The sequence below is a fragment of the Labrus bergylta genome, chromosome 15, assembly GCF_963930695.1.
Source record: "Labrus bergylta chromosome 15, fLabBer1.1, whole genome shotgun sequence".
NCBI classification, from domain to species: domain Eukaryota; kingdom Metazoa; phylum Chordata; class Actinopteri; order Labriformes; family Labridae; genus Labrus; species Labrus bergylta.
The window spans coordinates 15,833,549-15,860,563 of NC_089209.1; the positions used below are offsets into that span (position 1 = coordinate 15,833,549).

The 27,015-nt window shown below is 38.3% G+C and overlaps 2 protein-coding genes across 4 annotated transcripts in view; both read left to right on the plus strand.

Moving 5' to 3' along the window:
• Positions 1–477: 477 nt before the first annotated feature.
• Positions 478–6,375, plus strand: LOC109990049 (uncharacterized). Of its 3 annotated transcripts, none has more exons than XM_020642015.3 (12): positions 478–639; positions 745–813; positions 1,028–1,149; positions 1,286–1,340; positions 1,439–1,591; positions 2,347–2,415; positions 2,573–2,641; positions 2,997–3,047; positions 3,276–3,455; positions 4,342–4,605; positions 4,834–5,013; positions 5,278–6,375. In XM_020642015.3, the coding sequence occupies exons 2-12, from the start codon at positions 753–755 to the stop codon at positions 5,646–5,648; spliced, it is 1,575 nt and encodes a 524-aa protein (XP_020497671.2). In that variant the 5' UTR covers positions 478–639; positions 745–752; the 3' UTR covers positions 5,649–6,375. The 3 variants fall into 3 exon arrangements, with proteins under 3 accessions (XP_020497671.2, XP_020497672.2, XP_020497673.2); XM_020642016.3 differs by having other exon boundaries at positions 3,000–3,047; XM_020642017.3 differs by having other exon boundaries at positions 1,439–1,585.
• A 1,266-nt stretch (positions 6,376–7,641) lies between these two features.
• The window catches only part of LOC109990059 (A-kinase anchor protein 7), a 48,097-nt gene continuing 28,723 nt past the window's right edge, over positions 7,642–27,015 (plus strand). Inside the window, exons 1-9 of the mRNA XM_029278930.2 lie at positions 7,642–7,709; positions 8,384–8,636; positions 9,379–9,534; positions 9,875–10,020; positions 11,073–11,209; positions 12,402–12,562; positions 17,104–17,216; positions 17,946–17,992; positions 18,739–18,839. Coding sequence (XP_029134763.2) covers positions 8,420–8,636; positions 9,379–9,534; positions 9,875–10,020; positions 11,073–11,209; positions 12,402–12,562; positions 17,104–17,216; positions 17,946–17,992; positions 18,739–18,839 — 1,078 coding nt within the window. The 5' untranslated portion in view covers positions 7,642–7,709; positions 8,384–8,419. The remainder of the gene's footprint in view (positions 7,710–8,383; positions 8,637–9,378; positions 9,535–9,874; positions 10,021–11,072; positions 11,210–12,401; positions 12,563–17,103; positions 17,217–17,945; positions 17,993–18,738; positions 18,840–27,015) is intronic.

Here is a 27,015-nt window from a genome sequence, read left to right on the forward strand (position 1 = left end):
ATGGAAATGTTTGTTGGTTATTGCAATGAACAGTCAAAAGAAATAATGAAAGTGACATCATGGAAAACGTTGCCCCATGTAGGCCTATAACCTATACATTAAATTTGTTGATGAGAAAAGAGCTGTATTGTGAGTATGTATGTTGCTTCATGCTAAGAAGTATGGCTGATTATATCTGTATAGAGATTAAAATCATATTTGTATTTCGAAAAACTCTACTCCTATTTATAATCCAATTTGAAATAGGCTACTAAAAAATATTTCGCTTTTTACTGCACTTGCCTTTTTCTCTTCATTATTATTATTTTTTCCACATAATGTATTTAATTAAATAAAGACTGTAATTAAACTGCTTTACAGTAAAAGCCGAGCGGGTGGGCGGGAATACTGCACGTGTGTCAATAACTCCTCTAGCTACCAATCAGCGTGTGAGGAGTCAACGACGTCACGACGCGACGACGTTTTAAAGCATTAAACTTTCACTTTCTATTTACTTCAGGGGGTCATTTTTCCGGTGACTACAGATATTTCTATTTGGTTATAAATACTCGACGGATAACTTTTTTCAAGTAGCCTACTGAAACGTGGCACTCAATTATTTCAGATACTCGTCGATCGTTTGATCCGTACGGTGTAAAGGTTCGTGTTCGCTTCACGAATAGGATATCTATTCCGTATTTATGAAGTGTCTTCATTTTTACGTGGCAAATTTGACATGTTTCTGTTGTGTGTTGTTTTCCACAGGTGAAGTCATGTCAGGATTACTGACCGCCATAAAGAGCATGGACAAAGAAGCAGCCCAGGTGCTGCAAAGTGAGTGACTGTTTTTATTCCAGAAACATCATTTCATCAGACAGTTGTTAAAGGGTTTAGCTTTCGATCACTGTTGGGATGGGCCTTCTTTTAAAGACACAGTGGGAAACCTAAAAGAAACTCTGTCAAGAGAAGAAATGTGTTGAAATGAAACTCAGTTCGTGTGTTATAACTTCAATAACAACAAATAACTCCACTCGTGTTTGTGTTGCAGAGGCAGATTTTTCCACCGACTCTGACATCAAGACTCTGACTCGACAAGACCTGCATGAGCTGTTTCCTGGAGCAGATAAACTCAAACTTAGAAGGAAGCTCTTTGATAAAATACACAAAGAGGTGAGATTTGAAAAAGTGTGCAACAACAGAGGAAGATTTAAGTGGAATTTAACCGCTTGGTTTTAAGGATTCAACACAGTGTACGTTTAAAGTATTACAAAGAATGCTCTTAAATCATACATGTTTTGTCTTGAAGCCACATCATGCCCTCAGAAGAGAAATGGAGGAATTCATTCCAGAATCCTTGTTGGGTATGTTCAGCCTTGCTGGCACATACTTTCACTTTCATAATGACATAGCTATTCAGTTATTTTTTAACCATGTTGACAACCTTATTTTCTCTCCTCAGCTGGCCTCAAAAACATTCAAGTGTTGGATGATTACCTCAAAATCATGAAGGAACTTAAGACCAATACAAATAAGTTACATGTTTGTCTTGATACTCAAATCAAGCTTATAGAAGAGCTCAGAGAAGACGCACCTCAAAGGGACTCTGGTAAAGGTTATTATAATACATATTTTAATTTCAATATTGTTTTATATTAAGTGCACAATAAACCTCTCGGGGAAGCACAGGGCGAGACTAAGCACATTCATCGCGCTTGGAAGGCTCTGCTGGGCCTCGTCCTTTCTTTGGATAGTTAGGAGGTACAAAATGAATTGATTACAAACAAGATACAGAGCAAATTAGGAGGTCGCACATGGACGTACGTAAAGATGTTAAAGATTCCACTGGCGTCCGGTAATACAATATAATATATCTCATTTCTAGTCAGAATGTTTTCACTTTTATAGGACAAGCATGTGATACGCATACAATAGATTGAAAGTTGGAAATAGATTACTGTTCCCCAATGTTCAACTGTTTCAATGATGAGATGAAAATAAAGGCAAAACCATTTTCCTGGTGACTATCTTTACCCTTTTCTGGTTGACCCCCAGTTGGCTTCCTACAGTGTATCATCAATATGAAGCCCCTCTATGGAGGCATATTTTTCAGTGGCGAGGTGAGGGAAACATTGGAATTATTTTTCAAAACAACCAAAACCTAAAGTTAAAAAGACATATTTAATAATGTATTTACATTTTCTGGTGCAGTCAGTGTGGGGTTTTTTCCGCAGCCTTTCTCTGCATGAGTGTTTTTGAGCGCCCATATTAACTGTGTCATATTACACAACACAGAGTTTTTCATTAAGTTGGTTTGAATAATATTTGGAGTCAACAGTTGCATAGTAATGAATTACTTTCGTCGGACAGGTCCTGAAGCCGGAGCAAGCAATGTCCCCTACAAAGGCCAAAGTGATGGTCGTCTGCGAAGCCCACATAGTGAGTCTGGCTTTATTCCACTTCTAACAACACGTGTATGAAGCAGTTCAAGAATTGAGATTTGATCATAACTCATTTGGAATTGAATTTGAAATTATACTCTAAAGAAGTTGAGTGAGTTAGTGTATTTATCCTGTTTTGTGAAACTCTTGAACAGGTGGAGCGAATGCTGCTGCTCCAATGGTGCCAGCTTATGGGTCAAACAGTTGCAAGTCAGAGGGACAGAGTAAATATAACTTCCTTCTTTTTTTTTTTGACAACATCTCCATTTATACATGATTGAGTAAGTTATCTGTTTTACGTATTTTTAATCTGTGGAATTACTCTTAAATTCTGTTATAGCTTAAAATAAAAGTCTCTTTTTGTTTTGCACCTGAAAGGTTTAAAAATATTTGTAGCTTTACATGTTTGGCTGCCACATGGCCAGACCCTTTGAGCAATCACATTTAAAGGATCTTTTCCGTCCATGTATTTTATCAGTTCAAGTGATTCACATGTAAAACCTTTAGTTGTCTTTAGTTCAAATCTGACTCTGACTGGTAAATGTAAAGAATGTCATGAATGATAAACGTTTCTTTCAGTAGAAGAAGAATACGAAGTGATTTCTAATGAGGAGGTCCAGGATTGTACTGGTATGATAATTACACACTTAACTTGAAAACTATAGTGCTAAAAAGTCTAATGAGATATTATCACTGTTTACATGACTTCAGTGTTTATATAAAGATTCTTTTGGAAGCTTTTCTTTTTGTCTGTACCTTCTAAATATACAAGACTTTTTCAAGTATCATGCTATACCAGTTGTTATGGTTACAAAGTAATTGTCCAATAGACATTTAAATCTGTTTTTTCATTTATAGGGAAGTACAAGATGGTTGTCAGTGGCACAACCTTTGGTGCGCATCAAAAGTTCTTGGACAAAGTGAAGGCTAAGGTTGAGCTCACTGAAAGCAGTGACAATCATAAAATCACTATTCTGTTCTGCGTTGTCAGTTCCCGTGTGGGCTCTGATGTGGAGGCCGCCATGGCTGAAGTGAAAGGTAAGGAAAGAGCTTCTGCTGGTTCAGTTTTGATGAACGTTATTTGTTGATCTTCGAATTGAGACATTTTATCTGACTTACCGTATTTTCCGCACTATAAGGCGCACTTAAAAGCCTTTAATTTTCTCAAAAAACGACAGTGCGCCTTATAATCCGGAGCGCCTTATATATGGATCAATTGGTTAATTGGTTGATCCATACTGGTTGTACACGGCGCTCAGCGACACTGACTCGGATAATGACGAGAGGGAGCCGGGCATGTTGGATGCCGTACTCGCCCAACTGTTCAATTCGGACACTGAAGAAGAAGAATTCGAGGGATTCGTGGACGGGGAATGAACTGAAAAAGTGAGCTTTACGTGTTATACGTAACTGAACAATGTTGAGTTATGCACTAACGTTTGAATTAGCGGTATCAGACTGTGTTTCTTTTACGTGTTTACAACTGAACAAGGCTGGGAGATATTGTGAATATGCACATTAACGTTTGAACAACGTTGAGTTATTGTGAATGCACTACGTTTTATACGTATTTATATTTATATATTCACAATATCTCCCAGCCTTGTTCAGTTGTAAACACGTTCTATTCTATGCGCCTTATAATCCGGTGCGCCCTATATATGAAAACAGTTCTAAAATAGGCCATTCATTGAAGGTGCGCCTTATAATCCGGTGGGCCTTATAGTGCGGAAAATACGGTACTTTTTCAAAGTAATGTTACAGACACATTCATGAATTTGTATAGGGAAGACTTTTGATATTTACAGTTGAAATAAATTGAAAATCATGTAGTCTGCCTCTTAGAATTGCACTCATAACTATTCCTCTCAATATTTCGGTCCTCACTGTCTCAAGCTGTGCTCCTCTCTTTTGTTTTCCACAGGTGAAAAAAAAGTAATTCTGGTGTTGATGCATCACTTACGTGAGCCAACGGTCATGACTTCTGCGAGAACATGGGCTCATGGTGGTAAATATGATAACATCGTGTTCCATGACAACGTCTTCTACCACGAGACAGTGCAGGGATTGCTAGAGTGTCGAGAAAATGATGAAGCTGTCTCTAGGATTCAACAGAAGTTACTGGAGTTCTGCCCCACAATAATGAAATATACCAGCAGACAAAGTAACCAGGCCCAGGATTGTACTGGTATGATAATTACACACTTAACTTAAAACCTATAGTGATAAAAAGTCTAATGAGATATTATCACTGTTTACATGACTTCAATGTTTATATAAAGATTCTTTTGGAAGCTTTTCTTTTTGTCTGTACCTTCTAAATATACAAGACTTTTTCAAGTATCATGCTATACCAGTTGTTATGGTTACAAAGTAATTGTCCAATAGACATTTAAATCTGTTTTTTCATTTATAGGGAAGTACAAGATGGTTGTCAGTGGCACAACCTTTGGTGCGCATCAAAAGTTCTTGGACAAAGTGAAGGCTAAGGTTGAGCTCACTGAAAGCAGTGACTATCATAAAATCACTATTCTGTTCTGCGTTGTCAGTTCCCGTGTGGGCTCTGATGTGGAGGCCGCCATGGCTGAAGTGAAAGGTAAGGAAAGAGCTTCTGCTGGTTCAGTTTTGATGAACGTTATTTGTTGATCTTCGAATTGAGACATTTTATCTGACTTACTTTTTCAAAGTAATGTTACAGACACATTCATGAATTTGTATAGGGAAGACTTTTGATATTTACAGTTGAAATAAATTGAAAATCATGTGTAGTCTGCCTCTTAGAATTGCACTCATAACTATTCCTCTCAATATTTTGGTCCTCACTGTCTCAAGCTGTGCTCCTCTCTTTTGTTTTCCACAGGTGAAAACAAAGTAATCCTGGTGTTGATGCATCACTTACGTGAGCCAACGGTCATGACTTCTGCGAGAACATGGGCTCATGGTGGTAAATATGATAACATCGTGTTCCATGACAACGTCTTCTACCACGAGACAGTGCAGGGATTGCTAGAGTGTCGAGAAAATGATGAAGCTGTCTCTAGGATTCAACAGAAGTTACTGGAGTTCTGCCCCAGAAAGAGGGGATATAACAGCAGACAAAGTAACCAGGCTAGGGATGCTGAAGGGGGAAAGGTTGGTGGGAAGTCTGGGAAAGATGGCAAGGGCAAGGACTCTGACAATAACAGTAGCAGTTGGTTACGAAAACTTCTTGGTTCAAGTCACAATGAGTAATGGATTGCACGCTCAGCAAAAATAAAAGCAACATGGATTGATTTAGACTAAATACTTTAGGATCATTTCTTGAACTGATTGCTAAGATTAGATCAGTGTTCAATGATGTCAAGTTCACTGTTAATTATGTACAGAAACTGCTAATTAAAAAAGTTGTCATATTTCCTGGTATTTACTTTTTCTTTATTATTTGGTGCAGCCAGTCAACAACTATTTAAAAACTGATTGGAAAGTTCTTGTAAGTTTGTTGAAAAATGTAATTACAGCATGTGGAGTGGGTTGACTTTAATATCTGTCAATCAGTCTTGAATGAAAAGTATATTATTCTCCAGTTTCTACCAACACATCTAGTCTATATAATGTTGAGTCAATGGATGACAAATGCTGGGCAATAGATTTGTGCTTGACAATAAGTAAAGCCAACAGGAAAACTTGAAGGTTCTTTTTTTTTTTTTGTCCATATCTTGTGTATTGTATAAGTTAAGACTTTAGTGTACAGTAGATTGTAAAGAGCGGGAAAGCCATGAAGCTCAATAGCTAACAAAATTATTAATTTTGCTTACTTATTTTTGCGTTAAAATAAACAATTAATGCAAATAAAGATCTGAAAAGTTAATGATTGCTTAAAGCATGAATGTATTTTTTCTTGCCTCACCTTACTCAATCATGTCACAGTAATGTAATTGTGATGATTGATTTCCTTTCAATAAACTCAGTTTGTGTGAAATCCTGTTATCTGTGGTACATTTTATATATACTTTCCCACTTCATGTTGACAGCCACATATATATACAAGTTAAATCTGAGATGTATTAAAAGTGTGGCAGTCCTCCACTGCACATATGCATTCATGTATGCCAGAGTTCTGATATGAGTACATTACTATAGTAACATTTTTATTCAGTGTCGCATTCAGTGTTTTAATGGTCCAATCAAAACCATTAAAATTGCATGTCTTCATTTAAAACAATAATTTTCAATTTCTCTCACTTTGTGGCCCACATAGAGTCATCTTATGTGAGTTAGCTCAAGGCTGCGAAAGTACAGAGAAAGGAATGCTTTGTCATAGGCCAACAACATTTCATATACAGTGGATACGTCTGCTGACCTGTTATTTTGGATTTTATGCAATAGACACAGTATAATAGAAAATGTAGGAATGTACATTTGCTGAAACATAACAAATTCTTCAAACTAATTATCAACAAAAATAGCTTTGATATAGACTGATAAATATGGATGCATATGTTTTCTATAATTCCTTATTTATTTATTATGTTTTTCTATTTATTAATTATTTTTTCTGCATTTTAAGAATTTTTAAAAACTTAAAGAGCAGAAAGAGAAAATTAAAGCACAGAGGACAAACAAACACACTAACAAAAAACTGGTTACATAAGTTTCAGATACAGTAGCTGGTCAATGTCGGATACATTTATGGTACAGGGATACAATATCATTAGTGTATGAACGGCAACCATAAATGAATGTGCCTACCTACAGACAGATCTGGACGTACATACACACACATCTAAATTCATATTTTAATTCATACACACATCTGTAAATATACATACTTAAAAGGGAAATTACTAACACACTTAATAACTTAATATCATATAACCAGAGGGTCATTAAAGGTGTCAGAAGTTGTGTACCACTTTTTAAAAAATATTAACCTGATTCCTAATTCTCATGGTAATTTTTTCCATTCCAAATATTTCATTTACAAGATCCTTCCATTTTGAGTTAATTAAATTGTCATCTTTTAACCAGCTCTTTGGTTATCTGTTTAATAATTGCTGCTCTTTTCGCCAAAACATGTGAGAGTCTTTCTTCTTTACCCCTTTCGGTAATTTCCCTAATAGCAGAACTTGAGGGTTTTTATTTAAAGGTAAATTATTATTACTCTTGTAAAACGGCATCCCTTTCTAAATACTCCGGTACAGTAGGTGGCGGTGTGCACCTGTAAATTGGGACTGCAATCCGCCAATAGACACGAAGAAGAAGAAGAAGAAGAAGAAGTTGTTTACAAACAGACGGCGCTTCAGTCGGCATTTGGTCGGTATTCCGTAACAGCGGAGCTAAATGTTGCATGTTCCTCACTTTTGACGTTTCTTTGACTGCAGCCGACGAGGTTCCTGCACCAACATCACAATGACACAAATTATAATCCGCTTTGTTTGTCTAATTAGCCGCACAACTTCGTTAGCAACAGTGAGCTAATTGTTACGTAGCGCAGCAGATGTCCCTGCAGCATGTCTGCTTGATTCATTCCAACAGGTGTTGGTTACAGGACGGTCCAGTCTATCCCTCATGCTTTTTGTCATTGCTAACTACACCGAAGAGAATTGTAGGCTAATTTTCTCTGGCTGGGTTAGCTTTAGGTAGCTTTTCTATATGTTCAATCGACCTGTAGTCGTCTCCAGTTGAAGGAAAGTGAATCACCTTTTTGTGTGTCATGCTCGTCAGGTGCATCCTGTCGAGTCCAATCAGATCGACATGTGCCACTGCTAAGATAGCATGTTCACAGAGGGGTTTTGCAGTCAGTCAACTATTGTTTTTGAAGCACAATCCCGTAGGTATTAGTGACTTGAAAAACACATCTGTACACCGATTCCAACTTAAGGTATCAAAAGCCATTGAGGTCTCTTGAAGTAATGCTGTCTTGAAATCAGTTTAGGACAACATGACGGTCGTGGCTTTTGCTATATCACTCTTCTCTGTTATTATAGGCACAGCCCTGTCTGCATCAACTAACAGTGTGTGACATGCAGGCAGCTAATATCTCGTATGGAAAGGAGACCACTGCAGTTGCTTCAGATGATGATGAAGATGACGAGGGTGGTGGTGCAGGTGTAGTTGCGCAGGAGCGTGGGAGAAAGGATGAGAAGTTGATGAAGGCAATGCTGATTCCAGGTCAGGTGGATGTAGTCAGCATGGAGGTGCTGCAAGATAAGACTGACACTGGAAGCTGGGGATTGTCAAGTGAGTACAATCTGCTGCCTCATATAGACGCTGAGAAGTTGCGGGGAAACAAAAGTTTCAAAGCTTTGTCGAACAGTTCCACTAGTAATGTGCAGATATTGCCACCTGAAGCATTCTTTGTATTTAGCCCAAACATGATTTAATACTTCAAAAAAAAAAAAGCAGCCATGTCTTGTGTTGGATTGAAATCTTCTTAAGTCTCCCTAACATTAAAAAAAAAAAAAGTCTCAATACATTTCTCTCTTACAGAGTTTACCTGCTAAACTTTTTTAAACTGTGCAACTTAATGGGGCTCCTTCTGAAGCATTAAAGCTTTTATTTTTCCATTTATTCCCCATCATTTATTCCCAATCATTTATTCAAAAATGAATAAGCCAGCATTTGAAAGTGCAGTTTGAAACAGCAAAATCACATTCCTGCAGAGACCCTTTTTGCATGGACAGATGTTAACGTACTCATGATGTTGCGCTACATGATGCGTTCAGGTTTCAAGTGTTTCTCAGTACAACTCATATTTACAAAGATTGACCTAAAACACTCGCTCCCAGTGTTTCAGTATCAGCATGCCATCACAGGCCTTGCCATTAAAGGTTTTTCCACCTTCTTAAACCATGCCTATTACCTGTACATATACTGTAACTCCGGTGTCGAGTAATTTAACCTGCAGCCTTGCACCCGTATTTATACAGAAACAGATGCTTTTATTATGGTGATTTTATTCAACCATTTTTTTTCTCCGCAGCTCCAGCTGGATCGGATGAGAAGACAAAAAGCAAGAGGCGGAGGGAGAAAAGGAACTGGAGGAAGAAGAAGCTCAAGTCATCTGACACCACAAACAATTTAATGTCTGAGCTTCCATTTGCTCTGACCAGCCCCACCACATGGGAAGAGCTTGGATGTGTGTGCATTCTTAATATCATCATTGAATCATTCTAATAACATACTAATGTACAAGATTAATTGAATCAGGTCTAATTTTCTGAAAAGAAGTATGTACCTCCGCCTAAAGCAGACTGGCTTGGTGCCTATTTTATTAACTGTCAGGTGACGCCTGAAGAAGTGTGTAGTAATTTGTACCATCACGATTTTTGCTAGACCGTTGTATTGTGTTATGTTAGACAGATTTAGCTATTGCGATCTTGTACTTATGAACTGTAAGTTCAGTGGAAGTTACAAGAGTAAGTCAGTTTTTTGTCTTCCCATGTCAAGTATCCTATTGTGTTAAATCTCAAATCCAGACTCCGATGAGAAGAGGCGAAAGAGAAAGAGAGGAGACAACGGAGGGCGAGTGGACAGTGAAGAGGACGCAGAGAAGAAGAAAAAGAAGAAGAAAGAAAGTCAGCGACCAAATTACTTTGTCTCTATTCCAATCACTAACCCACGGGTAAGGAGCTGCAGTACTCTTCACTCACTGTAGCACTCTTCACTCACTGTAGCATGTGTCAGCGAACCAACTTTCAGTTGATCGATTCATCAATTAATCTCAAATTTATTTCAGCTTTTAAAAGTAGCTGCTAAATTCATTTTGACAGCAATCAGGTTGTTTGCAATGCAACCAGCTCCTGTGCAGGCGCTCCTAAAACATCTGTGCTTCAACCTCAATAATGTTACACACAAAGAATAACATACATTAAGCCTTATAACTGTTTATTGATCATTCATCTCAGTGTACTTGAAGTAAATTATCACACTCTACAAAATGACGTCAAAATCAGCAGCTGCATGAAGCTCGTATGGCATGCTTTGGAAACAGTTAGTAACATTACGAATGTATAGCATTGCAGTAAACTCACACACGCACTGATGTCGCTTTTTATAAGAAGAAAAGTTGAACCCAGATCCTTTTTTTTTTTAAATGTTGTAAATTGCTTTTCTATCCTGACCAGTAGAACTCTAATTAGTTTGACATATATTCTTTTTGTGTGTTTCCAAAGAGGAAGTATGTCCATATTTAAGCTGATTCTACTTCATTTTTCTGTAATTGCAGTAAACCCTATTTTGCCCTTGATGGAAAACAATAGTCGTAATGTAAAGATCCTGTTTCAAAAACCCTTTGAATTCTCCCAGACTATTGATGAACTTAGTGTTAGTAGGCACATGGTCAGTGTAGCTCAATTGGTACTGGGAGAAGATTGGAAACAAGGGTTCAGATTCAATTATCTGGCAGGTGATGATACTGAAACCGTAGTGCTTACTAAGCAAGCAGCCCCTGAGAATGAACATTGATTTACCCCATGGTCATCATGTATTGATGCGTCGTCTGTGATGTTGAATTGCTGAAGTTGCTCCAGTTTCTTCTTCTTTTTTTTTAATCTCCATCTCCTCTCCACTTCTTTATCAATGCTAGTCTTGTTCTTGGATAGTGAGAAGCGATGGTAGAGGGATAATTAGCAGTCACAGTACATTTTCTAAAGTCATTATTTTTCCGAATGACAGATCAGGTCTACTGTTCTGGAGGTCCAGGAGGCGGTGCTTAAGCAGGAGCTAAGACTGGCAAAAGCCATGATCCCCGTCCCAACTCTCCACATCACGCTGTTAGTCACTCATCTCGCCAATCAGGAGCAAGTAGACCTGTGAGTAGATGCTCCGCATGCGACACTAACATTTCAACCTGAAAAAAAAACATTCATTTTTACAGCCATGTAATGGGAGCTGTACATAACACACAAAAATAACATTTGACATAATTGATATGCCATCAGCCAATTAGACATCAAAGGCTGAGCTGCTATGAAACAAAACATATTAGATTGCAGAAGACCTTAGACTGTATATTGCCATTTTGATTTGTAACCCACTTGAGCTGAACAAACATCTGGTCTGCGATTTAAGGAAAGAATAGACTGAAATCTCTCTGTTGTCCTGCTTTATCCATTTTTCCACAGTGACACACACAGACTCTGCTACAGCTAAATAACTCATATTCATCCAAACAGAGGCGCTCTCAAATAAGTCTACTTTCAAACATCAGATTGTCTCCCATTGTACCAAATGAGTCTTTGTTGATGCTGCACACTCTCACCACTTTAGGTCAGGGAACAATGTCCTGCTTTTGTTTGTTGCTGTTGTGAAGTTACTGAAGAGACTACTTTAAGACATGGAAGCAGAGTTCAGCAGTGACTAATTACACAGCATGTCACTTTAGACGCTGCTTCTGTCTTATCTCTTCCTCTCAGCATTTCCAGGAAGGAGTCAGTCAGAATCCATTTTTTGTTGTATTGCACTGCAAAATGTTAAAATGTGTCTTATAAATGTTGTGTTTTTCAAACTGACCCACATAAGATAATTTGGTTTTTTTAATGCTAAAATTGCCCCATTAGGTGCCCAACATTTCTAACCAAACTAGTGTTTCTACTTGTTTTATTTTAACTAAACCAAAAGTAAATACTTGGTAACTTAAAATACTTAAATTAAACAAAATATTATTGAAACATCATCTCAAATATTCAGGGAAAGCAATTTCCTGTGTTTACTAAATGTTTAAAAACTGCATTCAATGTTCAGATTTAAACATTTCATGAGGAAGTGTCACAGAATGAGCAGTGATGTTTCATGTTACAACACGGTGCAGCTCAGGAACGTGTTAGCCATGTTATGTGACGATGCTGATGCTTAATCTACATCAAGCAGAAGATTGTGTCATTAGTAATCACTTGATTCTCTCATTATGTAATAGGAAGAGAGAGGAAGAGAGAGGATTAGGTCTTGAATTTGTGTGTGTGTGTGTGTGTGTTGTGGTAAATTCATCTGTACATTTGCTATTAGGGCGGGATCCGTGCTGGCTCAGGCTGAGCCCTCATTGGCTGAGCTGTTGGGAGGGCGGGATCTAGCGCTGCCCTTCTCGGGGATCAGTCATTTCAGGAAGGAGGTGGTGTTTGTCAGTCTGGCCCCCGGACAGCACAGACACACACTGGACAGTGTGGCAGGTCAGTGATGGAGCTTTCTCAATCTCTTGTGTGTTTTCCTCCTCTGTCCTACATCAACAGTTCTGTCTGTTTTAAGCATGAAATATAAAGTCCAGCTTTGCTCATCGTGTGGTGCTCCGAGTGCTGTAGAGTAGACGTTCCTTTAGAGGATGTGAGCGTGATGCTATTTCTCGTCCCTGTGGAGGCATGTTTGAACCTCCTCCCTTCAGCTGGGGAGCCTCGCTGCTAGTAAGAGGACTTAATATCTTTCACATGTAAAAGGTGACCGTGAGGGTTTGAGGTTACAGATTAATTAGCTTTACTGGATTGGTGGGCTGTTTATTGATTAGCTAACTGTAAAAAGTCAATATTCAAAGTTTGCAGGAGGTCTCAGTCCGAGTTTTATCCTAGACTGAACTGGGGAGCGTTTTCAACAAGGCAGTCTTTAAAATGAAGGTAAAAAGAAGGTAGTCGCAATTGGCTGTAAAATTTGCCAAAAGATGTTAATGAAGCCAAGTATTCATGATGTGTTCCCCCAGAGATAGGGCTCTGCTGTGGGACCCTGCACTGCACGCAGGTGTGTGGAGCGTAAACATCTGGTTTTGAATGAATTTAAAAACCAGTAAGAACAGTGTAAAAGTCTGCAGATGAATGTAATCACAGCCACATCCTCTTTCTTAAAACAAATAGAACTAGACTTGAGGTAATGAGCGGATTTTTGAGTGACTTTCTCTTTCTATAATTTTTGATGTCTGAAAATTATGTGTGTGCAATGGGGACAAAATGATCAACTATTTTGACAGTTGCTTCCACAATATTTCCAGCATAGCTCCTTTTATTTATTCATGGGAGTTCTAGAAGAATCTTTGGATTCTGGACTCTTAACTGGCAGAACAGCGTATTTAAAGGTGTGACGTTTGTAATGTGCACATTTTAGACATGTTGAATACTAAAAAAATGAGGATAAGGATGAAAATAGTCCTCTGATAAACTAATAATGTTCCTTGAAAATAGTGTGAACACGTTTTGTAAGGTCTTTGCATGTTCTCTGTCTTCTTTGTCCTTGTACATTTTTCATTATTCGTCCATGTAAGGGGTTTACACAAGATCATTTGCGTGTATGTTTTTTTTTTTTTCTCGGGTTTTCCGTTGGCAACAACATTAAGCCAACATTTCTAAGAGGATTCTCACCCCATTTCTCCTGCAACAGCAACACACACACACACACACACACACACACACACACACACACACACACACACACACACACACACACACACACACACTGACACAACCACACGTGTAAAATAAATGAGCTCAAAATGCTTAATGCTGTCTGTTTCAGAAATACACAGTGACATTCATTTGTGTACACTAACATAACAGGAAATGTGCGACTATTAGCTAATTAATGTAAAGCAAGAATGTTCTTATCTGTGTCTAACTTATGAGGATGTTCATAATAATAAAATACATCTATTAATTGATGGTCACCTGAATTAAAAAAGATTTTAGTTGTAAGATTGTTATGCCTCTTATTCTCAACAATAAGGAACAGCCGTTGTAGTGAATTCTGTGTGGGACATTATCCAAAATCAATGTATACGATATGCTGTATCGTAGCCTCTGTATTGTGATACGTATCGTATCGTGGGGTTGTGGGAAATACCCAGCCCTATTGGTTAGCAGCAGGTTGTGTTTTCTCCAATGATGCATTGGACATTATATCAAACATTCAATTGACAAGGAGGTAGTGACGAGCGTTTTACACCAGATGACAGCTGGAAGGCATGTCAGAGATGGAAGGTTCAAGACAAAAAAACATGCAGCATCATAATGTTTAGATCTGCATTTATCTGACTCCATTAAACGCATTCTAACCTAGCAGCTGATACTAGAATGGACAGACACTAGAACATTGACACAGTCAAGTAAAACCAACGCTAACACTTGAGTGACTGAGTGTGCCGCAGAATGTATGCACGGCCTCAGGAAACCTTTACTCAATCTATTCTGTAAACCTGTTGTAAACTTTCTAATGTGGATGGTGAGGTTAAGACACGTCCTGTCTCAGGTGAGGTGTGACTGGAGTCAAATCAAAACCAGCAAAAACACAACAAAGCTTTAGAACAGCCAGAGAACATGTAGGATCTGTTACAGAGATGCAGCAGCTCAACACTTGCTAAACTTTTAACCCACTACCAGGTAGGTAAGAATGTACATGACAAGTCCCTTTTATTTAACTCCGGTAAATGTGATGCAATACCAAACAAAACAGCAAGACTTCATGTGCATATACTTTGTGAAAACAGGTTTCCTTTTAGTGTTTGCACAAAGTCTAGAAAGTTTTAAAAGATTCCCACATTAGACTGTTTTTAAGGTTAGGAATATTCTCCTATTATACTCCTTAAGAAATGATAGATTTGTATCATAATCTGGTGTTTCATTACAAATTCAAAAACTCTTTAATATTTCAAATAAAAATGAAAAATCCTCTCATCACATTTATTTGTTTTCTTAGGAGTAGAGTGGACCGGGGTGTGAAGGACTGACACGGGTTTAATATTTTGGATTAAGGTACCCTGCAGATTGCTTCAATTTTACTCTCTTAATCTTAACAGAACTTCTTATTCCAGAAAGTTTAACCTACTGGATACCATTCCCTTTCCCCCCTAACCACCCTGTATTAAAATCTATAATAAAGTTCATTGCGTTAGCTGTGATATCAAACACTATTCATAAATGCCTGTGATTGGAAATAGCTTGTTTAATGTTTTGTACAGTCATTCTAAGTTGTGTTACTCCCCTACGGTATATAAGTTCATGTTCTAAATTTAAAGGACATCAGCCTTGGAGTATGGCATGTCAAATTAGTAGTATTGATTGATTTTCCTAACCTTATAGAAGCACAACCCAATGTGTGCCGACTGATTATTGCCCACACTGATGTTTACTCCAGCTCTCAAGTGGCCCATTTAAACAACACACTTACTAAGAACAGTGCACATCAGTAGCAACAGATCACAAATATCACAATTTAGGTCAGATCGATGATTTTTGTCACTGAACAAACTGTGCATCTTAACAGCAAATCAAAATGCATCTCCATGTATCTTAATAATTATATCGCTTTCTCCCTTTGCTATAATTCAGAAAACAAAAATACAAGCAGCTAGATAACCTGAACTCGCTTTTTATTTAATTAGAGTTTTTAAAACTCTGAGACTGTGATTTCAAAAGCTGAACCATTTCAGTGATAGTATATGATGTTACTCCCCATCAGGGACATTGTCTTTACACAACAACAAAACATGGAAATGTTTCTGTGAATAACAAGTGAGCTGTCATCTGCAAAAGATTTATTTATTTATTTTCCATATGAGCTTTGAAAATGTTGAACAGGTAACATACACAGTATTCATAGAGCGGATGTGTGAGTGTGCGTGTGTGTGTGTGTGTGCGCGTGTGTGCGTGTGTGCGTGTGTGCGTGTGTGCGTGTGTGCGTGTGTGCGCGTGCGCGTGTGCGTGTGTGTCAGGCTGTACCTGCAACGCCTGTCGTGTGAGTCACGCAAACAACAAACAGGCTGTGTGTGTTTAGGGACTATATCATCTGTTTTTGAGGAGTCTGTATGGCTAAGGCTGTAACGTCACTTACTTTAAGTTTCTGATTGATGTTCTATATAAGCAGACAGCAGCTGATACCTGCATGATAAACACAGACACAGTGACAGTACGACGTTTGAATCAAAGTAAACATACACAGTGAAATACCAACGCTTTATGATCCGTGTGAAAGTCTGTGAAAAGTGTTTTTTCAAAAGACTGATTGGACAGTGAACTTCTGAGACTCTTAGCAGCAGTACATTTATTTCACACCTTGATGATAACATTTCCATCAATCCACTGATCAGAAGCTGCCTGCACCGTGGGGGGTGGGGTGGTGTTGATATGAACAGATGGCGGGTCAACTGTGATCTGTTACCCCTCTGCAAATCAGACATCCTTTCAAAGACTATGACTTTTTACATGTTTATTCATATTTAAGACGTGAATAATAAAACAGCAACAGAAGGATATTACACATTTCATTTGGAAAAGCAATATAAGGATACGGCAGGAAGTCCGACTCTGCTGTCCTCTCGTCTGCTCCCTCCAACACTGTTATTGATTATGTACTAACCTTTCCTTCCCTGTAGAGCTCCTCTTCTAAAAATAACACTGGTTTTCCTCTAAACGTCAGTGGTTGAGTTGGTGTGGTGTGCGTCTTTGTGTGTGCATGTCTGTCCTTGCAGACTGCGAATGTGTTGATGACCTTGTTTATCTGTCCTGGTAGAACTATATGGGAGAAAGGGGAAAAAAAAGCTTTTCTTTTTTTTTCATCTATTCAGCTTTTGTGTTGACACTAGTGGTGCTCTTTGCTCTGCTGCTGTAAAGGGGATCTGTGGGGCTGAATTCAGAGGAAGTAGTGGCTGTGTTTGAAACGTAATCTCGAAGTTTAGTGTTTGAATTTCACCTCATGATCTCTGTCACGTCTCTCCTTCATGAAAGTCTGTGTGTTGCAGAGTTGTTGCGGAACCGTTTTGTGGAGCAGGGTCTACTGCAGGGAGACGGTCGTGGGTTTGAACCCCACCTCACCATTATGAAGCTGTCCAGAGCATCAAAACTACGATCACAGGTATACACACAAACACACACAAACAAACATATATGCTCTTTCTCGTTACTGTTGAGTAACTAAAAGTGAATTACATGCTAATGAAAATGTATCAATCCAACAGACATTGATATGCCCATAATCACTGAAACAAGTAGTATTTTTTCTTTACGTTTATATATATATATATGTGCATTTAATTTGCAATGTATTTAAAGCATCAAGATACTGTATTTCAACAATTATATTTCTAAAGCACACGCATATTAGGTGCTTGAGGTTGCACCTAATACAGTGTTTCTCTGTGCATTTTCATTCCTCAAAGCGTCAGCTAATTCAAATCGTTTGGCAAAAGTAAATCAGTAAAAGAAACAAAAAAGTTGCTCTTGCTCTTTTTTTTCTATTTTGTTTTCTAGATCTGCTTTGTATTCCTCCCTCCAGTTATGTTTCTTTTCCATTGAGTCCCGGTGAGGTTATTATTTCTTATAACACGTGACCTTTGACTGCTTAAAGGGTTAAGGAGAGGTAAGCAGTGGTCAGGAGGGTCGGAGAGAAGATCTTCTTATCCTTCCTGGCGTCTGCAGGACGACATTCTTGCATTACATCAGTCTGAGTGTTTGTGTGTGTGTGTGTGTGTGTGTGTGTGTGTGTGTGTGTGTGTGTGTGTTTGTAAAGAATAAGTGCTCATATTCTTTAAAGTTTAATAAGCGTGCTCTAAACAGCACTCTTCCTATGTTGTGTTTCTCTCAGGGTATAAAACGTGTAGACCCGGCTCTCTACTCCAACTACACTACCAAGTAGGTGCTTTATTTTTTTGATATTACCAGAAAATATTCTGGTAACCAAGTGACCTGATGTTAGTTCTCCACAACAAGTGTAGAGGGACATGTTGTAGTGTTTTTACAGGCTGTGTGTTGTAACAGGAAAACTTTTGCTCAAATCCATCTCAGGCTATTGACAGAATTTTGACTCACTGGTGTTTTAAAAGTCCTTTTAGGGCCCGACTGATATGGGATTTTTATGGCTGATACCATATATTGATATTGGGGAGAAAAACAATTACCTGCCGATATCTTAGTTAGATCTACTTCGATCTGTAGAGATAGATGGATATACACATTTATTTTGTTGATCCCTCAAATGTAAAAATGAAACACTTGTGGAAAAGATTAATGAAGAAAAGATGCTGACTCACTTGGAAAGTAATTGTGCATGTACGCTTGACACTCTGAAGGTTAATAATGCTTGTTGTAATCCATATAGCACCCTCTGCTGGTGACAGAAAGAAAACTGCTAGGCTATTTGACTGGTGAATAAATCTTGTAATATCTGCAAATATCTTTGATGAAATTAGCTCTCACCGATAGTCACTCGATATGTTTTTATCGGCTGGACGATTAATCGGTCAGGCTCTAGTTGAAACCCTACATTTTTCTACTGCACATACGACTGAAGTCAACCTTCACTATCTGCTGAAAGAACATTCTCTTCCCTGTCTCAGCCCTCCTCACTCTCACTTTTTCCTTTTTACTGCAACACTCAGGTTTTTCGGAGAGCAGACAGTCGAGCGGGTGGATCTTTGTTCCATGTTGAAGAAGAAGCAACAAGACGGATATTACCACACTGAGACTTCACTACAGCTTGGTAAGTACGCACAAACAAAGCAGTATCAAAGTGAACGTGCTTCTGACTGACATCAGCAACACTTCAAAATGTATCAAAGGGAAATGTTGCACTTCATGCATCAGCAGAGGGTACGTGGCAGAGGATGAATGTTTGTTTGTTGTTCTGCAGTGTGTATGTGTAGACTCAACTTGTTCCAGGTACGCGAGGGATACATCGAGAGATTGTTCACTAATTATTCAATTGCTCTCTCAGATGGATAAAATAATACTATTTAAAGCCTAGTCATGCTGTTTTGTTTTAAGCATGTTTAAACAGCTGCTGCAGACTCGGATGTTCAGTGAAACAGGATCAAGAGAACAAAGTAGAAATGGATTGATCTGCTCTGCAATTTGATTGTCGTTACTTTTTGTCCCTAATTAATAAATCAAAATAAACACTTCATTTATTTATACAAGATTTTTTGGGGGGGGCTTTGCCATGCCAACTGAGCTAGACCAGCGCCCCATAAACACTTTGTTTTGACAGCCCTAGTTTGTATAAAGTGTTTATTCAGCTATCAGGTGCAGTGTTGAGCCACCAGAGGGCGCCTTATGCTCAAGTTGGTTAAGTTTTTCTAGCAGTGAGGTATGGTTAGGTTGTGGCAGCATATTTTGGGGTAAAACATTTTTGTTTTCTTGTTTCTCTTATTGTCCATAAATCATGTTGTGGGAGAGAAATCAAAGAGTTAAGTCTATTTGGAATTTGCTTTTGAAGGTTTTTTCCATGTGGCAAAGATTGGTTTCACTATTTTTCATAGTAGTCGACACACGCACGTATTTTTAAACGCTTAACAGAAAAGAAAAGAAGGGAAAACTGGTCCAGGGAGACGCCACTTGAATACTCAAGAGCTGATTTCCATTTTCGACATTGCTGCCCAGTTTAGACATTACTGCTCTGCGAGTACTGGCTGAAGTTGGCTGCATTGTTGAACTGCAGCTTATTATGACTGCTGACTGAATGCAAAGAAGCCTATGTAATTAAAAAGTGAATCACTTAACGGGAGTGGAACATATTTATCTTTTGATGAGAATTGTTTTTATGATTAGTTTAAAACCATGTTAATACATTTATTCTGACTGTGGTGCCGTAAAAAATAAAACACATTCTGCTTCTCACTCTAAATGAATCAATAGAATAGTGAAGCTAAACTCACCTTGAATGTGGCACAAACCACAATGTTGTGTTCAATTCATTCAACAGATTTTAGTAGTGAGACATCTCTGCTGCTGTGGAGGATTGTTAGGGCGGTTTCTCTTACTTTGTGTAGCTCCACATGACCTCCAGATGGCGCTGTTTTACACTGTGAGACCTGGGTGGAGGCCAGACAGACGGTGTCATTATTGTGCTCTTTGTGTCATCAAATGCTGCTTCATGATGGTTGTAAAAATGTTAGGAGTGGAAAGAGATTTATCCCTGAGAGACAAAAAAGGAAAAAAGCTTTTGGAGAATATAGTTGTAGTGTCCACATGTAAAACTTTTTTAAATCAGTATTTTGAGCAGCCACTCTTTGTTACACAGCATCTTTGTGACATTCTCTGTGATTGTTGTTAAACAGGATTGATTGATCGCAGTGATGATGTGAATCACATGTTTCCCTAGTTGCAAGTGTCTGAAAGGGATATAAAAACAATTATTGCTTTTTTAATTAAATGTATTCATGTCAATGCTGTGCCCCATCAGGCCTCTTTTAGTCATAGCACAGGCCAGTGTCTTAAGTGTTTTGTAGGTTGTAGAGACCGGAACGTAAAAAAATAATTTCTTCTCCCAATGAAACAGCATTTGACTTCTGAATTAGCTGACCGGTAATATGGTGCCCTTATTCCTGAGGGTGTTCAGGTTCTGTAGCCAGAGTTAAATTTGTTAAAACAGACACAATCTAATTTATTTTAAATAGAATGTTCAGACAAGAAATCAGGGATTCTGTCTGCCCTTAAAATGCCTCAATGAGGATTTCTGCTTTGAACAACCATTTTTCAAAGAGAAGTTATTATAATTATTATTATTCAAATCATTCTCCTAACGCTCACACCCTTTTCAGCTGAAAGACGACTAAAGTTTTGGTTGAAGGAACTACTGGTTTTGTGCTTTTGTGTTGAAAAAAGAGCCCAACCAATTAATCGGCCTGACGATAATATCTGATACTAACCCTAACCCTCGGAATATTGGCTCATTTTATCGCAGATATGCGCCGATATTCCGATTTACTCACCAGTCAAATAGCATTTCATTTGACTATCGTTGTATTACACAGCAGTTCTCTTTCACCAGCAGAGGGTGCTAAATGGATTACATGTTTTTGTAAGAGGCCTTGTTTAAAGCAGCTAGCTCAAAAGGCAAACTAAGGATAAGTGTATACGTCCAGGTGAAAATATGCAAATAAAGGCAAGCACATATACATTATGTGTAAGTCCCACTGCCAAGTAAGTACACCCGTGTGTGTGGCTGTCAGCATGAGTGGTACTAGACTGTCACAATGTTTTGTGGATCACTGAGCTGCCTCTGAGAGACATTGCTGCTACCTGCCACTACACGTGTCTGTGAAAAAGGGTTTAATCACAGTGTGATAACAAGTGAAGTCCTTCTAGATGAGCAGGAGGCAGGTGTTCTGTTCTCTGCATGTCACTTCCACTTGTTGTAAGTCAGGTCACCCAATGAAAATGTCTTTAAACTAAACGACTCCTAGCATCATGACAAATTATAGGACGTCCAAGGGAGATTATTGTTGATACTTGTGGCCACAGGGGTTTGTATCGAGTCAAATGTGGTGTAGTCTTTATTTCATCTGACGTATCTCTATGAGCTCTTAACTACAAACAACACCACCGCGATATTTATAACAGGAAGTCAAAATGCTCTTCTACACCTTAATTCAAGAAGAAGAAGAAAAAAACACTCACTTGGTGTTTGAAGAGCGTGTTTGTGCTACTTTTTAGTTTGTCTTTCAGGTTTTCCTTAACTGCACCTTAGGCAAAATGTCTGTTGATGTGAAACAAGAAAGTTAGCTCCAATGCATTAGCATGTTACTAATCCCATGAAGTATGAACTGGATCTTAGATGTTATGTGGAACATATTGAACTCTCTGTCACAAGCAGAAAGACTCTGTGTCATAGATCTCCTTTAATTGACAGAAATCTATACAGGAAAGCAAGGTGCCTTTTCCCACCGTGAACTTTAAGATGTAAAGGCATCTTTAGCTCATGAATTGTTTGACCTAATGAATACAACACTGATTAACAACTTGATAAGACTCTAGAAGAACCAGAAAGGCAAAATAGACTGCATTTTACTCATTGTAGATGTCCACCTAACATGTCAAAATATTTGTATGCATAAAGCAGACCTTTTTATGGACTGGCAACAGTGACCGCATTGAAGGTAAGGAGAACACATCTATCAATCTAGAAACCTGAGATTTAAGAAGGCTACAGGAATATATGTCAGTAGTTTAAGACCACACTCTAAGCTGCACTCAAGAATTAGTTAAGTGAAATTGTTCCCTCCACAGGAAAGCAATTAGTCAGGCAGCACTCAGCAGTCTTATTACTCAGCGTAGACAAAGATGCAGTGGAGAAAAGAAATGGTGACTCTTGTTTTAATTGTTTTAATCATGATAAACACATCATGTGTGTGACAGTTGGTACAGATGGAAAAAATGACGTCATGCCCTGTTAGTAACTGCGTTTTAGCTGCTTCTATTCATATCTGTTTAAATTACAGCAGGGAAGGTTTTTTAAAATTTTGTAGACTGATTCCAGGCGGATTATTTTCCTCTATCACCCCTGTTTCTCACAGTCCCGTCTGCTTTTTTTCTGGTCTTGCACAGTGGTCATCGTCTGATTACGTGTGTATATGTTAATCCCATAATCCACTGTACAGGGATAATCCACTGCAAAGCCCACAATATACAACCTAGTAGGGTGGGTTTGTGTGTCGGAAAAGGCCAGGATGCCAGAATATATCTCAACAGTAGCAGAAGGTGGAGGGACAGATTGGGAGATTTTTGCGGGATATATATAAAAGTTATAATCCTCAAGAATTCAATAATGTTGGATTTGGCTACAAAATGACGTCACCCATTGGTCCATTGATTACTGTTCCCCCGTTCTTTTGGATGGCCTGAAGTGACAAAAGTATAACTATGGGTTTAATACACATGGCTGCATTTCTCTAGTGCAGATTTTTGGGACTTTGCAACAAGCAATGGAAACTACTAATTATTTTTCATAATAAGTCATCCATTTCATCAAATCTTTAACTGATTTCTTTGGCCACATGGGGGCATCCACATCAAGTTGTGAGTGCAACATTAACATATAAACCCCTCCCTTTAGTTTAAATTAAACCATCAAATGTATACAACAAACATAAGCACTGCAATCGTTACAATAAATAATTAAAGTAAAGAAAGAGCAACTTTCCCCCTGGTTGTCAAATGTAAAGGCCGACAGTTAGTTGCTACACAACTATGTTAAATACTTGATTCTGATTGGCCAGTTACACATAGGTCTGCTATCACTTGATAGCACACTTGTTAAGAACAACAATCAGTTACTTTGAATAGCAGACGGTTACCATAGGGATGTGGCTTTAATTACCATCAATCAACAAAAAGAAGTCTGGTTAATTGGGAGATGGACTGATTACTGTGAGGGGGGGAGGGGTGAAAGGAGAATAAGACAACGGAGAAAAGAGGTTAAAAGACGGAAAACTGAAGGCTATGTCAGGAATCTACAAAACTGAACAAAACACTTATGGTAAAAACTTGGTACTAAACATGGTATGGAACACGACAGTGTTTAAAGATAGTGAATGGAGTAGAAAATAACAACAAAGTCCAACAGTTGTGAGGCAGAAAGCTCAATCAGGCGCTTCTATAATGTAGTCCCATTGACCTCTTGTCACTTCACAGCTGTAGAAATGTTCAGTTCAATGTGAGTCTTAACCGCTAAGTTACCCTCCTGTAGGAAATTGAACATTTCTTTGGACGCAGCTCTTACTGTAGAGTCTAACTGACTGTTTCATTTGATAACCAATAACGTCATTTTCCAAATCATTAAGTTGTGTCAAATTATTGTTCTTTTAAGTTTGTAGCCGTGTAATAATACCTGTTAGGAATCACTTCGATGGAGTCTCGAGGGTTAAAAAGAACAGTTTTGCTCTCCACATTTCAGCCATCAGCTTTAGGATTACAAGTTTTGGCGAGTGTTGTTCTCCTTCCCTCTTTTGTTTAGACAGATGGTTGAAGATTTACTACCCCAGAACAGAACACATTGAAGTGTCCTTTAATTCTTTTTCCATGCACTGCTGTGGTATGCGATGTCAGTGTAAGCGAAAAAGAATGGAGCTGATTTAAGGATGTGAGTGTTTGTGAGATGAAAAAAAAGAATAGGTCCATGTTGAGGAGAAAAGAGTGCACAGCTCCTCGTGTTATTTTGAGAAAGGGAAAAAGTCAGTCATGTTGAAACCGATTCAGTGGTTCACGAAAATATGCTCCCAAAAAAAATCTAGCAGTTAGTAAAAGGCTAAAAAGATATATACAAAGAAATGTGTTGATCTTACTTGTTGTTGCTCCTTCATACACACACAAATGGTCATTGTGACATTTCCAGTCGCTCTCCAAAGTTCAGATAATACTCGTTCAGAAGTCTGGTATAAGTCTGTCATGACCTTTTCATATAACCTTCAAGCCTGTTTTTTTAACCTTATAATAAACTACACATAGATTCACTTCTTTACAGTCATTAATATATGTATGTAGAAGCACAGACAAATACACAGCCATTAAAGAGCATGCATACATGGACGGATGAAGGGTTTTTTTTTATTGCTCTCTGAGCTTTTGTTATTTTACACTCACTTCTGTTCTGACTGCGCTGCTTTAATTTCCCTTTGAAACAAGTCTTTGGCAGTGGTAATTTTCCAGTGGCAGCAATTAGCTAATTAGCATGTAAGTGGGCTAATTACTTTCTGGAGAAGCATCGAGTCAGGAATCAACAGCGTTTTAAACATCAGTACTGAGAACTGAGGTTTTTATTTTTTTTATTGAGGCTTTCAATTCCAAATGTAGTTTAAAGACTCTTAGGTGTTGTCAAGTCGTGTTGTTGATGGTTGGATTTGTTCAGAATAATTTCATACTTGAGAACAGAAAATGAGCTCGAATGTAAATAGTTATATTTTTGCAGGTTTTTGAAAGATTTCCTGATTTGAGGTGTGAGCTGTACTGGATTGTTTTGTCTTTGAACTTTGTGTGTGTGCATGTATTATACATCTAATGTTGTAAACAGAGCACCTCTATTGTAGATATCAATAGAGGTGCTATTGATATCTACAGTGTTTTTTACAGCAGTACAACACATACAAACTGCTTTAATAGTCCAAAGAAAAATGGCTGCTTCCCCTCAATATAAGTAAATACATTCTAACAAGTGTCCTTCGTGGAAAGATTTAGCTCTGTCACTTCTCTGTTTCTAATAATTGATTATTTTTGAACAGATCCTGAAATCCCTCATCCTCGTCCTTTCTCTTCCTCTCACCATCTCCTCTCTAATTCATCAGATTGAGAGAGAGCGAGAGAACGAGAGCGCCTGGATGCTTGATTAAGTGTCACACTGGTTAGCTCGACATAGAGCGGAGCGTCATGCTTTATGCTGCATTCAAGTCATAATAATTTGAGTGCAATTGCAAGAATCTAAGTCATAAAAACTGTCCCTTCAGCCTCCAGGTTTATATTTAAGTGTTGCATTAGTACCAGTTATTCTGTGTTGACACACCTTTGACAGACGTACATCTGCTGCACTGAAACATCACATTCTAGTAAATAATAAAAATATGTGCTCTTCTTGTGTACTTATACTGATTATTAGATCTATCCAAATACACTAAAGTTACAATGTAAAGATGTTTGAATTATTTGACTACAAAGCTAGCATTGGGAGATACTACAGTATGCATGAACTCTTGAGTTGGACTATCACATCATATCAACATTTCTTTAGTCTTGATATCTGTCAACATTTTATGAATGCTACATTAGAAATTGTTTTTTTTCTGGACTACAACTGCATTAAGCAGGATGTGTCAACACACACGCGTGTGATGTTTCCGAATGACAACTAAATATGGATCTGGCTGTTCAGAGGTGCACATCTGTAAATAAGACAAAGGGAGACCATTGATGTCCGGTGGTGCTACCAGTGTTAAGATGTAGTCATTCACTCGTTACTGCCCTTTTGATCATCTGTGAACTTCTTCAGGCCATGACAGATTGCCGATTGGTCTGGGTCCAACTCGTTGTCTAGCTTTGACTTAAAAACACAAACAAATGGAGTGACAGTCTTGGAAGACACTGCTATTTAACTTCATCTCAATATTTTACGATGCACATTGTGACTTGATTGAGGCAGCATCTGTAGAGTCCTAAAAATGTCTTTGTAGTAGAAATGCACCGATTGGGAAAATCAGGGCCGATGGTGATAAAGATGCTAAAAAATAATAATTTAGTCTAGTCCGATGTTTGTTTAATGACTTGTTTTGGGATAAGACTCCCACAATTCTAACATTTTCTCCCATGTTTGGTTGTCCAATTTAAAAACATCTTCTCTGTATCAGTTGTTTTGTACAACTAATAAACATCGGCTACTGACATCAGTTCATGCCACATTATTTGCCGATGTCTGTCAACACGACCAATATCGGCCAATACCGATGTTAAACCGATGCATCGGTGTGTCCCTACTTGGCAGTAACAAGAACCTTCTATTGCTTTTCAAATACTGACAAAGCAGAAAACAGCAAAGCCTGTGCATAGTAAGCCAGTACATTATCTTGTGCTGGTCTCTAAATCAACGTTATGTAAAGCAAACCATAAGCACCTGGCGACTAATTGCTTAAAGTGGTGGATTTTAGAGGATAGACAAGTGGCTAGAGAGAGATTGAAGAGATGGAGAAAGGAGGCAGAGAAGGAGGAGAAAATGAGAAATAAAGCAGCAGGGACTGAGCAGAGAGGAGAATGGAAGGGCAAGTGAGGGAGCTCAACAACAATGGAGCAAGGAATAAGAAATTCAACAAGAATGATAAATGAGTAAAGGGAAACAAAGGGGAGACGGAGGAGAGGAAAACTGGCCAGCAGAAGCAGTAGAATTAAACAGATAGGGA